The 19,140-nt window shown below is 41.1% G+C and overlaps 1 protein-coding gene across 1 annotated transcript in view; it reads left to right on the forward strand.

Annotated features, from left to right (window-relative positions):
- Positions 1 to 19,140, forward strand: part of IL7R (interleukin 7 receptor) — a 98,354-nt gene that overhangs the window by 46,509 nt on the left and 32,705 nt on the right. Inside the window, exons 2-3 of the mRNA XM_030191923.1 lie at positions 2,517 to 2,652; positions 14,946 to 15,088. Of these exons, the coding sequence (XP_030047783.1) occupies positions 2,517 to 2,652; positions 14,946 to 15,088 (279 nt within the window). The remainder of the gene's footprint in view (positions 1 to 2,516; positions 2,653 to 14,945; positions 15,089 to 19,140) is intronic.

Here is a 19,140-nt window from a genome sequence, read left to right on the forward strand (position 1 = left end):
ACTAAATTTATCTTTAAACACAGAGAGGAACTTTTTCACGAACAGAAAATTAGAATATTCCCCGATGTCTTGTGATGGTACACAGAGACAAAGGCAGCAATTTATGATGTTGAAACCAGGAGTGATTCAGTTGGGAGTTATGTTCTTTTTTTTTAAATATCCATGTAAATGCATCGTCCAATATCGAGCTTGTAAATATGCCTTCTTTGAGCCTGCTCAATTCACTGCTTTCCTTAAGAGTAAAACAGTTTGCTGCCCTGCCTATAGCTGTTAATGAAAAGATGTAATTTGCCTTGTCAGTACATAGAGGTTTTAGATAGGTTGGGTCTATTTTTCTTTGTTCTTCTTTATAATGTTTGTTTAAAGCCTCCTAATCTTAAATCATGGATGCCCAATAATTGTGGACTTGAGTAATTCACATGTTTCACATTCCTTTAAATAATTTCTTGTTGTATTTATTTATTTATAACATTTGTATCCCACTTTTCCCACCTAGTTGCAGGCTCAATGTGGCTTACACGTGTGTTGTATTACTTTTCTATACAAGTGATTACTGCTTGGTTAATGATGTAAAATCTTATAAATAAATTTGAAAAAATGATGCTAATTCTGCATTTCAGTTTCCGAAGTTGCAGTAATAAAGTGTTATCTTTCCCATTGATATATTGACACTCTATGTTTGATTTATCCTTCCAAATTGTAGTTTCTACTGCTTGGATCTTTTGACATTGTCCAGCTCATTTTTGAAAGAGAAGGATGCCCATCTTTCGACACAAATCAGGAGATGGGCGTCCTTCTCCCAAATCGGTATAATCGAAAGCTGATTTTGGGCGCCCCCAACTGCAGTCCATCGCGGGGATCACCAAAGTTCCCGGGGGCATGTGGGAGGTGTAGCGAAGGTGGGACGGGGCGTGTTTATGGGCCGAGGAGAGATGGGCATCCTCGGCAGATAATGGAAAAAAGAAGGGTGTCCCTGGCGAGAATTTGGTCCACTTTATTTGGTCCTTTTTTTCATGTCCAAGTCCCAAAAAAGTGCCTGAACTGACCAGATGACCACTGGAGGGAATCGGGGATGACCTCCCCTGACTCCCCCAGTGGTCACTAACCCCCCCTCCCACCAAAAAAAAAACCAACTTTAAAAGCTTTTTTTCCAGCCTCTATGCCAGCCTCAAATGTCATACCCAGCTCCCTGACAGCAGTATGCAGGTCCCTGGAGCAGTTGTGATGGCTGCAGTGGATTTCAGGCAGGCAGACCCAGGCCCATCCCCCCCTACCTGTTACACTTGTGGTGGTAAATGGGAGCCCTCCAAAACCCACCCAAAACCCACTGTACCCACATGTAGGTGCCCCCTTCACCCCTTAGGGCTATGGCAATGGTGGATAGTTGTGGGGAGTGGGGTTTTTTTTTTTTGGGGGGTAGGGGGGCTTAGCACCGAAGGTAAGGGAGTTATGTACCTGGGATCAATTTGTGAAGTCTACTGCAGTGCCCCCTAGGGTGCCCGGTTGGTGTCCTGGCATGTGAGGGGGACCAGTGCACTATGAATCTTGGCCTCTCCCACGACCAAATGCCTTGGATTTGGTCGTATTTGAGATGGGCACCCTTGATTTCCATTATTTATTTATTTGCTGCACTTGTAGCCCACATTTTCCCACCTATTTGCAGGCTCAAAAAACCGAGGGCTCCCATCTCTAACGCCGGCGACCTCAGCATTTAGGTCGACCATCTCTTAGGTCGACCTAAATGGACAACCCCGACCATATTTTCGAAATGAAAGAGGGACACCCATCTTGTTTCGATAATATGGGATGCCCCGCCCTTTCACAGAGACATCCTCAAAGATGGGCGCCCTTACAGATGGTCGTCCCTGTTCGAAAACGCCCCTCCACGTGATGCCAGAAAAGCTGTTTACCGCTAGTCATGAGAGTTATCTTATCAGATAGTATTTTGAAGAGACAGACAGGCTGATATTCAGCCCACGGGAGGCAGGCCAGCTAAATGCTGCGATCGGAACTGAGCCTGGTCGTTTCAGGTGACCGGCATTGAATATCCAGGTTTTTTTTGGCCAGCTTAAACTTAACCACTCAATATTCAGCGCTGGTAAGTTAAGTTTATAGCGGCCAAAGTTAGCCCTGCTATTTAGGTGGCTCAATTTGGCAGCTAAACTTAGCTGGCCAAGTGCTGAATATTCGCAGCTAGCCACTTAAATCGTTCAATAAAGCCGGTTACCTGCTATGTGCTAAGTGCTAATATTCTACAGAGATAACCAGCTATATTGCACTAAATATTAACACTTAGCTAGTGAAGTGCTATTTATCCAGCCAGGAGCCATTCCTGGCCGGTTAAGTAGTTTTGAATATTGGCCAGAGAGGGTTTATTGAAATTTAACTTGTTCCTCAAAGAGCAGATCTTTCATGCAGCAAGCTCTCTAGCACTCCCCTTCTCCAAACTCCTTATTTTGATTCTTAGATTCTTTAAACTAATTTGCATAGTTATTTCTCTACTAATTGTTTTTCAGGCCTCCATGAAGATGATGATGATGACTTGAATTATGACTTTGAGTGCTTCATCAATTTGGATATAAGTGGGAATATTTTAACTTGCTATCCAGTAGATCTAGATTCTAATGTTCATAAAGTAACATTTAGCGTATGGTAAGTAATCATGATTCTCTTGAATATCACTGTAAAGTATTTCAGCATGTTATTTTAGAAGTTTCATTGCAAGGGCTTATGAGGAGTCCAGCTTACATATCCCTGAGCACAAGGTAGTGAATTTAGTTGTGCAAATGTTCTCTTTCCTCTGTGTTAGATGCAGAGCAGCATTTTACAAAGGACATTCAAATCTGAAATCAGACATCCAAGTCAGGACATCTGAAGTTCTGCTACTGTTTTAGGATCTGCCAATGTAGAGATGGAAGTCTATGGCCAGCTACATGCAGCAGAGATGTTCACTGGAAAACGTCCAAAATGTAGAAAGGAAAAAAGCAGGCAATAAACATCCCTTTCACAGCACATGAATGTCCATGTAGTGAAATAGCAGTACAGACATTCATAGTGGCCATGTCACCTGACCCAATCACCTCCCCCCCCCCCCCCCCCCCGTGAGCCAATAACACCCTCCATGTGTTATTCCCTCCCCTAACATCTACCCATATACTGATCTACCTCCCAATCCCCCTCCCTCCTTTGAGTACAGATTCCTCGTAGAGAAAACCTCACCCTGGAAGAAACAGCCAAACCCTACCATCCTCAGACTCTGAGACCTACCCAGGTGTAGATTGGGTCTGTCAGTGTTCCTGGATGGTAGCAATTCCCCTACACTACTTCCCGATATTTTATTTATTTGTGACATTTATATCCCACATTATCCCAAACAAGTTTGAGTTCAAATGCATAAAAAAGTCATTTGTTGTAAGAATCTAATTTTACAATACAGTATCATAAACGTACTGGGATAGCTATGGATGTTTAACATTTAGAAAATCTATTATGAATGAGAAATTGTACATGAAGTAAAGAGAAGGTTATTAGTAAATAGAGTAATAAACAAATCAGGTAATAATTCGTTTTTTCAGATATGGATGTTTTTTGTGAGGGTTTGTTTGAATAGGAATGATTTGAGGATTTTGCAGAATCTGACATGTTCCTGTATATTTTTTATTTTGGGTGGTGAGTTCCATCATTTGGTTCCTAGGTAAGTGAAGTCTGCAGAGTGGACAGTCTTGTAGATCACTTTTTTGCAATTTGGGAGGAGTAGTGTGAGATAATTTCTTGCCTTATATTTAGCGTTTCTTTGAGGTAAGTTTATTAATGGTACCATATATTCTGGAGCTATGCCATTTAGGATTTGAAAGATAAAAGGTACATAATTTGAAGGTGATTCTCGCTTTGATGAGAAGCCAGTGCAATTTGATTAATAAAGGGGAGGCACTTAACGAGAGATTTTGTATATGAACCTGGCTGCAGTGTTTTGAGCTGTTTGGAATTTTTTCAACAGGTACTCCTTACAACCAGCATATATGGCATTACAATAATCGAATTGGAATAATGTTAATGATTGTACCAATAGTCTAAATGTTTCTGATGAGAAATAGGGTCTGATCCTTTTCAGTTTCCAAAGAGACCTGAAAGATTTTATGATTACTGAGTAGAGGAGTGTGGTAGCCATGTTAGTCCACTCTTAAGGTTATCAATAGAAATGAAACAAAATAAAACATGGAAAAGAAAATAAGATGATACCTTTTTTATTGGACATAACTTAATACATTTCTTGATTAGCTTTCGAAGGTTGCCCTTCTTCCTCAGATCGGAAATAAGCAAATGTGCTAGCTGACAGTGTATATAAGTGAAAACATTCAAGCATTACTATGACAGTCTAACAGGTTGGGAGGAGGGGGGTGGGTAGGAAGTATGCATGGGGACATCAAAGCATATCATTGATATTCTAACAGGATGGGTGTGGATAGGTGAGGGGAGGGTGATCAACAGAGACATACAGCTTTATTGTTTATAATGGGCTAGGAACCCCAGATCCTTGTTAAGTCCTTTCTGTTGGGTGTTAAAATATTCAATCATTCTGACTTCAAAGGTCATACAAAACCATACAAGAACGTAAGACCTTTGAAGTCAGAATGATTGAATATTTTAACACCCAACAGAAAGGACTTAACAAGGATCTGGGGTTCCTAGCCCATTATAAACAATAAAGCTGTATGTCTCTGTTGATCACCCTCCCCTCACCTATCCACACCCATCCTGTTAGAATATCAATGATATGCTTTGATGTCCCCATGCATACCTCCTACCCACCCCCATCCTCCCACCCTGTCAGACTGTCATAGTAATGCTTGAATGTTTTCACTTATATACACTGTCAGCTAGCACATTTGCTTATTTCCGATCTGAGGAAGAAGGGCAACCTTCGAAAGCTAATCAAGAAATGTATTAAGTTATGTCCAATAAAAAAGGTCTCATCTTATTTTCTTTTCCATGTTTTATTTTGTTTGATTTCTAATGATTACTGAGGAAACTTGAGTATCAAATGTTAAATGTCTGTCTATGATTATACCTAGAATTTTCAGATTATTGTCAATGGAGAATGAAGTGTTGTCAATTGTGAAACTGTTTATTTATTATTATTTATTAATTAGGATTTATTTACTGCCTTTTTGAAAGAATTCACTCAAGATGATGTACAGCAAGAATAAGTCAAACATAAGCAATAGACAATTACAGCAGTAAAAATATTCAAATATTACAGTTATATAGCTAGTATAGTTATTTCAGTTTTTAATACACTGTAGTCGTTTTGGTCAAATGGGTTGGTAATGACCATAAATTTAGTTTTTTTCTTTATTTAGCTTTAGTTTGGATTCTGTGGCCCAGGTTTCCATCAAATTTAAGCCAAGTTTTGCCTTTTGTAAGATGTCTCAAATGCTCTTTTTGCAGGTTGTGTATATGGTAACATCGTCAGCATATATGAATGTTTTGAATCCTGCTGTTTCTAGTCTGTTACCTAATGGTGACATCATTACATTAAACAGTATGGGTGATAGTGGAGAGCCCTGAGGGATATGGTGTCAGTATTCAAGATAGCACCACTGCCTCCTGGCAGTGGGATGGGGAGGATATGGCTTGGGGGGGGGGGGGGGGGCTGTGGTACTTTCTAGATGTTTGTAGTAACAAAGTACTTATACTTTGTTGCAGTACTTAAGTACAATTGGCAGTACTTTGACTTGTTAATACAATGAAAGAGGAGGAAAGAGATAATACACACAGTCTAATTGATATTCTGTCACTAAACATGAAGCTCACAATGTTTTCACTGAATAAAAAAAAACTTGTAGGGGAAAAAGCATCAGAACCCTTCCTTCACTTCTTTAAAACAGAAGAAAATATGGTAGGATTTTCCTGAGTAAAATTATTTCACAATGACTCTAAACCTGCTGGCTATTCAAATAAACACCAATTATTGCACCTAAAGAGAAGAGGTATAATTGAGAGATGCTAACCCAGAATATAGGCTTCTCACATTGCTGATCAAATCTGCCTATAAACCTAGATTCAACACAGAAACTGTGTTTTGGCCTATGGCCTGCTTTAGGATTCTAAAACAAATCCTATTGGTTATATTTTAAGAAGCTTTAACAAATCATTACTCTAAGGTTTTTTTTATGCCTGTGAATTATATAGTATATTCCAAAAATATGTAAATGCTTACATAATCCACCAGGTCGACCAATAGTATCGGGGAATGAGTCAGTTTTAGAATCGCTGTCAATCTTTATAGATAAATTTTTGAGACCATTTGGTCCTCTGATTCTGTCCTATGTGAAGGATTCAACTTCTTGAGTACATAAAAGTTAGATGAAGAATGTTTTTTGGTCACACTTGACGTGGACTCTTTATATACCAACATTCCACAAGATGCAGCTCTAAACATTATTCGGATAATCTGCTTCTTAATACACATTTCAGGAAAATACCAGCTGAATTTTTACTCTCTTTAGCACAGATTGTATTGAAACAAAATTATTGTAGTTTTAATAGTTTTATTTACAAGTGAAAGGCACAACCATGGACTGCACAATGGTGCCCTCTATTGCCAACCTTTATATGGCCTATTTTGAAAAGATTTTTTTGACAGACCATCTATTCAGTCAACAACTACTCTCTTGAAAAAGGTATATAGATGACGTTTTTGTGAAGAATAGTTAGAAGAGTTTCATAGATTGCTCAACATTCAGGATGAAGACATTAAATTTAAGATGGAATACAGCAAATAGGAGATCTCATTTTTGGACATACTCATTTCCCACAGGGATGGAGAAATTTATACAGATGTGTATAGGAAACCGATTGATGTGAATAAGTTTCTTCATTTTAACAGTTGTCATAGCAGACCACTGAAGAAGAATCTTCTGTTTAGTTAATTTTTAAGGATTAAGAGACTGCTCGGAGACACTGAGATATGAAGAAAGAGCATTGGATTTAAAACATCACTTCTTAACCAGAGGATATCCAGAATCGTTTACTGATGATAGGAATAGGAGAGCCGAGCAGAGTACCAAATTTTATTTACTACAGAAGAAAATAAAAAAGACAGGAATGAGAAGATCGTCTGTACCATGGAGTTTAATCCCCTTTCTAATGATATTATGAGGATCTTAAAAATAAACATTGACATATGGTCCAAGTTAGTGATGCTTTCCAGAGCAAAGAAACAATGATTGCATACAAGAGAGGGAAAAATATAAAGGATTTATTGGTTTCTTCATCTTTTGAAAGTAAGAGAATACAGAAGAGAGTAACACAACTTGGCCATTATCCATGTGGAAAATCTACAATTTGCCCAGTATATAAGAAAACGACATCCATCATGCATCTGGTCACTAAGAAGGAGTATGTTTTGAGGCATTTCTCCAAATGTCAGTCTGATCACATAGTGTATGCCTGCCCTGTATCTGCCCATGCGACCTTATGCGCTTAAGGAAGACTAAAAGAACATTAAATAAAAGACCATTGAACATTTATTTATTCAGATTTTGCTCACACCTTTTTCAGTAGTAGCTCAAGGTGAGTTACATTCAGGTACACTGGATATTTCTCTGTCCCAGGAGGGCTAGATGCACTAACAAATCGTTAGAGCCCTTCCCTTACCGATTCCCTTAGCGAATCGGTAAGGAACGGGAATGCATCAAGGAAATGGAATGCAAATGAGCTGCTCGTTGTAGCTCACTTGCATTCTCTATTCCCTCGGAAGCCAGTCGGCCAGTCGAGCATGCGCAGAGCAGCCAAGCGTTATGCTGGCTGCTCTGCGCATGCCAAGGACGTCCTTTATGGACGTCCTTCACTCAAAAAACAAAAAAAAAAAGGATGTCCCTGATGAGCAGGAAACTTGTCAGCAGCCTGAAACCTCAGAAGAGAAAGAGTGCTGAAAAGAATGTAAGTGCTGCTGCTCTTCGCTTCTGTAACATTTCCATTGTTTACTGCTTTGCATGTTAAAGGCAGGCTTATATCAGGCAACTAGGAAGGACTCTGAACAAAAAAAAAAAACATCCAAGTGCTCGTCAGGGATGTCCAAGTGCCTAACACAAGCTGGACGTCTTCCTGCAGCTTTTGTGATGGGCGTCCTTCTTGGGCATGTTTTTATTACCTGCCTGAACTGACCACAACCACAGCCCACCCCCCCACACACACACAGGATCGGAACGTGCGAGGACGTCCAAATCAAAACTTTTTGGACGTCCCTCCCTCCAGGTCTCTCTCAGCCAATCACAGCGTGTTTAGCTAACAGTTTTGATTTGGACGTCCTTGCATGTCCCAATCCTTTGGGGGGGGGGGGGGGCGCAAGCTGAAAACAACCTTGGAGGGGACTGTTGAGAAAACTGTGGTTGTGTTCACTTCAGGCAGGTAAGAAAAACAGGGACTTCCCCCTTATGCCTTTTAGCACCAGCCTAGCTACATTTCTTCCAGGAATCCCGAAAGAAATGTAGCTAGGCTGGTGCTAAATGGCATAAGGGGGAAGTCCTTGATACAGCTTAATAGCGAAACATGCATGTCGGACGTTGTTTGAACCCCCAGTCCGCATATCTATACAGATAAGTGCTTTAAATATATAGAAAGATTTAGGTGCCAAAGTAATTGCCGGAGAAATTATGACTGGGCAATGGGTACCTCTGAGGCAAAATAACAATGATTGAATGAAAAGAATACTGTGAAATATATGTTGAAGTTGGTGGAGGGAATTTGTGATCTGGGACCTGTTTGATTACAAGACGTATTTCGAGGTACCTAGTAAGATAAGGAACAACTGCATAATTTGTTGGTATATTACATAGATAAGTTCTCATTACTACATGAATCACAATCAGGATTCCGCCCTCTCCATAGTACTGAAACTGTACTAGTCACTCTCCTAGCCAAATTCAAGCATGAAATAGCCACAGGTAAAAGCATACTTCTCCTCCAAATTGACATGTCGAGCTTATTCGACATGGTAAACCACAGTATACTACTACGACTCCTAGACCACATCGGGATTGGTGGAAACATACTTAGTTGGATCAAAGGTTTCTTAACCACCAGAACATACCAAGTAAAATCAAATACAAACATATCACCACCATGGAAAGCAGACTGCGGAGTACCTCAAGGATCACCATTATCACCAATACGTTTCAACATAATGATGACCTCACTGGCCAAGTCATTATCCAATCAAGGTCTCAACCCGTTCATCTATGCAGACGATGTCACAATCTATATCCCCTTCAAACACGATCTGACAGAAATCACCAGTGAAATCAAACGTGGTCTAAACACCATGGACTCATGGGCAAATTCAATTCAACTGAAACTGAATACTGAAAAAACACATTGCCTCATCCTTTCATCCCTACACAATAATTACAAACCCGCAACCATAAACACCCCAGACCACACTCTCCCTATTTCAGACAGCCTCAAAATACTCGGCGTCACAATTGACCGCAATCTTACACTTGAGAGCCAAGTAAACTCCACTATAAAGAAAATGTTTCAATCAATGTGGAAATTCAAACATGTAAAACCTTTCTTCCCGAGGGAAATTTCAGTAAACTAATACAATCAATAGTACTAAGCCATACAGATTACTGCAATGAAATCTATGCAGGATGTAAAGAACAACTCACAAAGAAACTCCAAACAGCCCAAAACACAGCAGCCAGGTTGATATTCAGTAAAACACAATTCGAAAATGCCACACCCCTCTGAGAAAAACTGCACTGGCTTCCAATCAAAGAACGCATCACCTTCAAAATCTGTACCCTGGTCCACAAGATTATCTACAGTGTAGTCCCAGGATACATGACAGACCTTATAGATCTACCAACCAGAAATAGATCCGGATCATCATCATCACACATGAACCTCCACTACCCAAACTGCAAAGGTCTCAAATACAAAGCAACCCATGCATCCAACTTCTCCTATATAAGCGCACAACTATGGAACGCACTGCCAAAAGCCATGAAAACAATCCATGACCATCTAAATTTCAGGAAATCACTAAAAACCTATCTGTTCAAAAGGCGTACCCTATCGACCCAACTTAAATGCCTCAACTCACCAACACAGCAAAACCAAAGATCGTTCTGGTCATTATATAACCTCCCCTATCTCCGACCCCTAATGTACCTGAAACATACCTACCTATCTGACCTTAACATCACACTGTATTTGTCTACCTTATTCGACCTCAACATTACATTGTATTTGTTCCTTTACTGGACTGGTGAACGCCTTATGGTTCTATGTAAGCCACATTGAGCCAGCAAATAGGTGGGAAAATGTGGGATACAAATGTTACAAATAAATAAATAAAATAAACAAATGGCTGTGTGCCAATTTTCTAAGTAGCGCAGGGCCATTTATTGCCTTAATTGAAAAACAACCCTTTTACCCACGGCAATAAAAGGTGGCCTCGGCTTGCACAATCCCACACACTGATGCCACTGCAAGCCACCTTTAATCACCACGTGGTAAAAGGCCTTATAAAGCACATACACTAAGGTCCAGATGACCAAAAGCAAATGCGGGCGCTATAGGCCATTAGTGCCAGACTAACACCTGCATTTGCTTGTACCCCAGGATCAGAGCTGGCCAGCACATGTAACAACTCGCTCACTGTTTCTAAATGCTAATAGCATGCAAATGCACGCTAAACAGGGCCATCTGTATTCCTCCCTAATGCTCAGCGGGCAGCGGGCCAAATTAGGATGCTGCTACTGCTATACACTCTACGCCAGCTTGGAGCTGGTGTTAGGGTTTAGAGAACATTGGCAAGAAATGGGGAGCCCTGTCCAGCATGCTAGGAGGCCCCCCATCTCCCCCACCAGAAGATGATCTCCCACCCCCTGCCAGAAGAGCCCGAACCAACCCCCCTCCCCCAGACAGAATACAGGGCTGGACATCCAGCCTTCCCCTAGTGGTTTAGTGCCCCCCAGTGGTCTAGCAACCCCCCAACTCCTCCCATACTTTCAATGACAGAGAAAGGAGTAGCACTCCCTCCTCTTTGCAGCACCAAAAAGTTAGGAGTTTAGCACTGATTTTCAGTACTCGGCTCCTAGATCTAAGCTAATGAATGGCAGGCCTAAATATAGGAGTATAACTTTTACACTTCCTAAAGGTATGAGGATTTTCAGCTGAAAATTTAAACTCCTGATTTGGTTGCAAAGAGGGTTCAATTTAGGTACCTAACTTAGGTGCAGAAATTTAGATACTCAACTTTTTTGATTGAATAGTTATAGTAGCATTCCATCATCTAATTAAAGGTTTAAAAAACACAAAATTAACCATACTCTAAAAATGGGACCACATTTTTTCCATTTTCAGAGACCTTCATTTGCCAATTCTTTCATACTACAGTCCAAAAGCCTTCTTCATCCTTATCAAACTTTTGTTGGGATTCAGGCTTGCTTTATCCATCCCTTCATTTTTTTTTCTGCCCATTGTCTTTCCTGTCTTTTACTGCTAGAGTGCTTTAATCACTCACCTGGATTGTGTTCTATTATAATCTTCCTCTAATTTTAAATAGTATGAAGTACTTTTCTATGAAAGGGGCTGAAAAAAATCACGTGAAGAATACAACGAAGAAAATGTTCCAATCCATGTGGAAACTCAAAAGAGTAAAACCTTTCTTCCCAAGGGCCATCTTTCGAAACCTGGTTCAATCCCTGGTACTAAGTCACCTGGACTATTGCAACTCACTCTACACTGGCTGTAAAGAACAGACTGTCAAGAAACTCCAGACGGCCCAGAATACCGCAGCCAGACTCATATTTGGAAAAACAAAATATGAAAGTGCAAAACCCCTAAGAAAGAACCTACACTGTCTCCCACTGAAAGAACGTACCACGTTCAAGATATGCATGATTGTTCATAAAATCATTCATGGAGATGCCCCGACCTACATGCTAAACCTAGTGGACCTTCCACCCAGAAATGCTAAACGATCTTCCCGCACCTTTCTCAACCTACACTTCCCCAGCTGTAAAGGGGTCAAATACAAACTCACACATGCGTCCAGCTTTTCCTACATGAGTATGAAGATGTGGAATGCACTACCAACTTACTTGAAAACGATCAACGGATTAAATAGCTTCCGCAAAGCTTTGAAAACCTATCGCTTTAACAAAGCCTACCATGAGAACCCATAACGACTTGAACACAACCCTTACAATCCTTTATTCAGAATGTCTCACTGTACAGCTGCATAACTAGATCCTCTTGTTTTCTTCTCTTTGCAACACCAATTGTATTTCTTCCCTGTTATGGCGATGTCATAACAGATCTTTGTAAGCCACATTGAGCCTGCAAATAGGTGGGAAAATGTGGGATACAAGTGCAATAAATAAATTGCCCAATATATTGTTGCCAGAAATTGCAGGAGCATGCACTTGTGGGCTCATTTTCGAAAGAGAAGGACGCCCATCTTTCCACATAAATCGGAAGTCCTTCTCCCAGGGACGTCCAAATCAGTATAATCGAAAGCCAATTTTGGACATCCCCAACTGCACTCCGTCGCAGGGATGGCCAAAGCTCAAGGGGGCATGTCGGAGGCGTAGCGACGGCGGGACTTGGGCATGCCTAACACTTGGACATCCTTGACCCATAATGAAAAAAAAAGAAGGACGTCCCTGACGAACACTTGGACGTTTTCACCCGGACCTGTTTTTATTACAACTAAGGCACAAAAAGGTGCCTGAACTGACCATATGACCACCAGATAGAATCGAGGATGACCTCCCGTTACTCCCTCAGTGGTCACTAACCTCCCACCCTCAAAAAACATCTTTAAAAATATGTTGTGCCAGCCTCTATGCCAGCCTCAGATGTCATACTCAGGTCCGTGACAGCAGTATGCAGGTCCCTGGAGCAATTTTAGTGGGTGAGTGCACTTCAGACAGGTGGACCCAGCACCATCCCCCCCCCCCCCCACCTGTTACGTTTGTGGAGGAAACAGCGAGCCCTCCAAAACCCACTGTACCCACATCTAGGTGCCCCCCTTCACCCGTAAGGTTGTGGGTAGTGGGTTTTGGGGGGGGGAGGTTGGGGGGCTCAGCACACAAGGTAAGGGAGCTATGTACTAGGGAGCAATTTATGAAGTCCACTGCTGTGTCCCCCTAGGGTGCCCGGTTGGTGTCCTGGCATGTCAGGGGAACCAGTGCACTACAAATACTGGCTCCTCCCATGACCAAGTGGCTTGCATTTGGTCGTTTCTGACATGGACATCTTTGGTTTCGAAAATCGCTGAAAATCAGAAACATCCATGTCTAGGGACTGCCATCTCTAAGGGCGACCAAATTTACAGAAAAGATAATATACTATAAAACAATATAAAGACATCATCTTCAAAAGAATCAATCAGTCCAAGAAAACATATTGAAAAAAAACTTGCAGTTCCAAATAGTTGACACACAATAACCAGAAAATTCAGATCTCACTCATGAAGGGGTTCACAAAGGGATATGTCCTGCCCCTTTGGTATGTCCCTTCAGCACAACACTGTGTCTTTTGTTTTTATGAGTGCTGACGTCACTGACACGTGTCTTGCCCTTAGACACTGATTCCTCCCACTCTCAACACCATTGTTGCAAAATATTTTATGTAAGGGCATGAAATAAAATTATTAATATAGGAATAGGATAGGAATGGCTGCTACTCAGATAACTCTCACTCACGGGGTCCATCCCAGATAGCGGCAGTTACCTGGATAGTGCCACTGAACATCAGGCAAATCGCCACAGCACTGTGTTTTGGGGCAACCTCAAAGTTATCCAGACTCTGCTTATCCAGACACTGCTCCTTGTGACTCTGGGCAAGTCACTTAACCTTCCATTGCCCCTGGTACAAAAATAAGTACCTGAATATATGTAAACCGCTTTGAATGTAGTTGCAAAAACCTCAGAAAGGCGGTATATCAAGTCCCATTTCCCTTTCCCTAGTTGAGATTCTACATGGAATGTTGCTACTATTGGAGATTCTGGATGGAATGTTGCTACTATTGAGATTCTGTTGCTACTATTTGAGATTCTACATGGAATGTTAATGTTGCTATTCCACTAGCAACATTCCATGTAGAAGCCTGCCCTTGCAGATCAGCAACGTGGCCGCGCACGTACGTGCAGGACGTCAGACTCACAGAAACAGAAGCCTGCGTGGCCGCATTGCTGATCTGCAAGGGCAGGCTTCTACATGGAATGTTGCTAGTGGAGGAGTAGCCTAGTGGTTAGTGCAGTGGACTTTGATCCTGGGGAACTGAGTTCAATTCCCACTGCAGCCCCTTGTGACTCTGGGCAAGTCACTTAACCCTCCATTGCCCCTGGTACAAAAATAAGTACCTGAATATATGTAAACCGCTTTGAATGTAGTTGCAAAAACCTCAGAAAGGCGGTATATCAAGTCCCATTTCCCTTATATTCCAGTGCACAGATACACAACTGGGCATGTTGAACCATATTTACAAAAAAACAATTAGTTATCTAGGTATGGCACTGAATATAAACCATATCTGGATAACTTCTGAGTACTGTCAAACACCCAGGTGTTTAGTGAAAGTACCTGGATAGAGGTAGGAATTGACTATCCGAGTCTAACATTTTTACTGCTGTAATTGTCTATTGCTCATGTTTGATTTATTCTTACTGTACGCCGCCTTGAGTGAATTCCTTCAAAAAGGCGGTAAATAAATCCTAATAAATAAATAAATAATTCAGCCTGCGGCAGTCAGAGTGCTGCTGGCCAAATATTGGCCAGTACATTTTTTTAAACATGAGTTGGTGAATAAGGGAAAATAAAATCAGGAAAAAAAAGTTTATTTATAAAGAAAGCAATGAAAGGAAGGTGAAAACATTAACTGCCAATGATCTCATATTGAAAACTGCTTTTTAAAATCCTCACAGCTCTAGCAGTAACTGCTTCAAGTTGAAGAAGGAGGATGGGTGGACATTAAAATCAATTGAGTTGACTCCACTAAGTAACCTTGAAGTATGCATGGACCTCACTCTGAAAAAACGCTGTAAGAGCTATAAGCCGACAAAAATCAGTAAGTTGCCTAATAGTATGAACTTAGAGTAATTCAAATAGTGAAAGAATAAATGTGCATGCAATTTTCTTTGAGGCTGAAGGAAAACTGGAAGAAATATTTTGTGTGTGTAAACTAAGGAGTCAGCCTTCAAACAATATGCATATATTAAAATCTGTGGATCTTTTTGCCTCATGGAGTTTACACCTGCTTTCAAAGTTGCTCCTGCTACTGTGTAGGGTACCTTTCAGTGAAAATAACTGAAACTTTCAGAACCATTTTGAGGCTGGAGCTGGCTTGGGCAAGAGCAACTGGGATTGCTCCTACCCCAAAGACCATTAGACCAGTGTTTCCCAAGTCCAGTCCTGGAGTACACCCTTGCCAGTCAGGTTTTCAGGATATCCACAGTGAATGCGCATGAACTTGATTTGCATACACTGCCTCCATTATATGCAAATCTCTTTCATGCATATTCGTTGTTGATATCCTGAAAACTTGACTGGCAAGGGGTACTCCAGGACCGGACTTGAGAAACACTGCATTAGACCACTAGGGGCAGCCAACGGGCTGCTTTTGAAGGGCGTTTGTGCTTGGGGGGAGTCCAAGAGGAGCTGCTCTGCCCTGGGGGAATGGAAATTGGTCAGCCCCCTTAATATCTAGGAAAGATTGTAACTGTTCTGGGACAAAGAATATATATTGAGCAATAACATATTTAACCATGCATTTACAAGGATATCGAAGGAAAAAGTTCCACCAAGGGAATAACTTCTTGATACATGGCTAGAAACAACTAGGACAGAATTGGCGATTTCCTGAAAAGCCTCAAAATAGCATTCAAGTCCTGCTCAAAAACAAAATTCACTAATAATGTAGGTCTCTCTTGTACTTCATCTGCTGAACTTTCTAATATAGCATATGTATCCAGTACTTGTATATCGGTTCTATGAGCTCCTGGTTTTTTCGCAGGGAGGAAGTAAACCTTATTAAAAGGGGTTTTAGAAGAATCATTCAAACCTAATATTTCTACCAAATATTTTTCTCCATATTGTTATAGAATTTTAACCAACAATTTGAGGAAAACTTCAACATTTTCCAGTTTCTCCTGTATAAGTGTCATATCTTTAATCAGGGCAGTGACAGCAGACTTACTTTCCTCAATCTTCCTTTCAGTCTCAGTCAGTCTCTTTTGAAAATCCCGAGATGTAATTCCCTGCTTTTGAGACAAGTTTGAAACATTAACTACTAAAGCAGAAACTTCAGATGAATAATAAGACAGTGTCCTTCTTAACCAGCATCTGCCAGATGGATTGCAAAGAAACTTCAGAGCCGGGCATTGTTTTTTTTTTTTTTATTGATATATCTGAAATGTTACAGCAGGAACATTACAGGACTATGCAGAGAAACATTGCTAAACAAAATATATATTATACACAAAAAAATACATACTAGCCTACATTATGGAGAACTAAAGAAAGCAATCACTGCTCTATCAATAAAGAAAAATCCCATCAGATTAGTATCTATAACTCCTGCTAACCCTGCTAGAAAAAGAAACCTTAAAAGATGAAACAATTTATAAAGAACTACATTTCCATTTTTCCATCAAAAAGTTTCCAAATGAGTAGGATCAAGAAAAATATAAGAATTATTCCCAAATGTTACCGTACATTTATAAGAAAATTTAAGAAAAAATAAGGCACCTAAAACCAAAACACCAGCTTTTAACTGAAGAACCACCTCAATTGAGTAGATCTAGCAATGTCTGGGAACATCAGGCCCAGGCATAGCTTAATATAAGTCGCCATCAAACATTTAACATTTTCCCCCTCCCCCCCATTAACTATATGTCTATTCCTAATATAAAATTCAGACAAACAAACATGGTATATGAAAGAGAACCAGTTCCGCTTACTAAACAATGAAGTACCTAACTCCATTCTCACCTAGCCTTACCTTATCATTACCATTTCCATGTTTAAACAATTTTTATTGATGTTCCAACAAAGTATACATTATTCAGCAATAGAGTGAACAATGATGTAAAAGTGTCATAAACTCAGGAAGAGAACACTGTATAGACATCTTCATCAAATTGGCCCTTTCTCCAACTCCCTCCGAACAAACAGGACCAACCAGGAGAGTGACCCCAAAACAGTATACCGTAACCCCTTCCCCATGTCTCCCACAACCGTTACCGACCCAGGCAGTATCCAACCCCACCCCCTCCCCCATTAGACCAACCAATAATTCACAGCCATCCGCCCCCCAGGGCCCATACCTTTGCAGCCTGGAGTCTCCTTTAAACTGTCTCCTAAATCTGGAGAATTGTTTCCTCCCGGTACCGGTGGCGATGTCCCAAAACCAACTTCTCCCATTTTGGCAGGATTTCCTGCCAACACCACTGCAAGATCCCTCAATGTTCCAGGACTCAAATTAACAGAAGCTGCCTCCTGCTTTAGTGAGTCGCCATCAGGAAAACCCAACAGAGAGCTCACTGGAGAGGAGTGTGCGGTCAGGTTAGAGATACCACCCCCTCCAAATAGCATCACCTCCCCCTCCAAACGGCATCACCTCTCCATTGGCGGGAGCTGCAACGGAAGACTGGCCCGACTGTGCAGAGGGAAATGGCCGAGCAAACCGTTTGATCTTGGATTGAGAGCTCAACTGCACAGATGGGTAAGTGATGAGCACTCACCGCCATCTTGACTCTGCCCCAGCTGAAACAGTTTAAAACTAAGAACTTTTAATATTTTAACATGCACATTGAAATGCCACTTAAGAAGTAGTGCTTTACATTCTTTGTGTGCATCCATATAAAATTATTCCCATAGGAAACATCCATACACCTTTATTAAGAAAGTCTCCACCACCTCGCATGGGAGGGCATTACAAGTATCCACCACTCTCTCCGTGAAAAAATACTTCCTGACATTTTTCTTGAGTCTGCCCCCCTTCAACCTCATTTCATGTCCTCTAGTTCTACCGCCTTCCCGACTCCGGAAAAGGTTTGTTTGCGGATTAATACCTTTCAAATATTTGAATATCTGTATCATATCACCCCTGGTATACATGTTCAGGTCAGCAAGTCTCTCCTCATACGTCTTGTAACGCAAATCCCATACCACTTTTGTAGCTTTTCTTTGCACCGCTTCAATTCTTTTTACATCCTTAGCAAGATACAGCCTCCAATACTGAACACAATACTCCAAGTGGGGCCTCACCAACGACTTGTACAGGGGCATCAACACCTCCTTTCTTCTGCTGGTTATTCCTTTCTCTATACAGCCTAGCAACCTTCTGGTAGATTGAAATCTCCCAGCAATAGCACCTCTCTTTTCTTTCCCAACGTTTGGATATCTGTAATCAGATCTTTATCTAGTTCCTCCAATTGTGTCGGAGGTCTGTAGACAACACCCGTGCGGACAAAGGTTCTATTTATTTTTGTTACATTTGTACCCCGCGCTTTCCCACTCATGGCAGGCTCAATGCGGCTTACATGGGGCAATGGAGGATTAAGTGACTTGCCCAGAGTCACAAGGAGCTGCCTGTGCCTGAAGTGGGAATCGAACTCAGTTCCTCAGGACTAAAGTCCACCACTCATCTCTTTTTAAGGTGATCCATTTTGCTTCTTCCTTTCCCCTGTCATTTCAGTCGCTGCGATATCATATCTCACATACAGAGCTACTCCTCCACCTTTACGACCATCTCTATCCTTCCTAAATAGATTATTGCCTGGTACATTTGCATCCCATTCACGGGAATCATTGAGTCATGTTTCCATGATTGCAACAACGTCTAAGTCTGCCTCTAACATCAGAGCTTGTAGGTCATGAACTTTATTGCTTAGACTGCGAGCGTTTGTGGTCATCGCTTTCCATCTACATTTCAGTGGCATTTTTATCTTCTGTTCAGTTTTTTGTTTAGTCTCACTTCCTGCTGTGTTGGTAGGAAGTGATTTGCTAAGTTTGTTGTTTTCATTGCTTTCTTTTCCACTGTCACATCTTGTCTTTAGTGGAGGAGTGGCCTAGTGGTTAGGGTGGTGGACTTTGGTCCTGAGGAACTGAGTTCAATTC

Source organism: Microcaecilia unicolor, chromosome 2, assembly GCF_901765095.1.
Source record: "Microcaecilia unicolor chromosome 2, aMicUni1.1, whole genome shotgun sequence".
Lineage (NCBI taxonomy): Eukaryota > Metazoa > Chordata > Amphibia > Gymnophiona > Siphonopidae > Microcaecilia > Microcaecilia unicolor.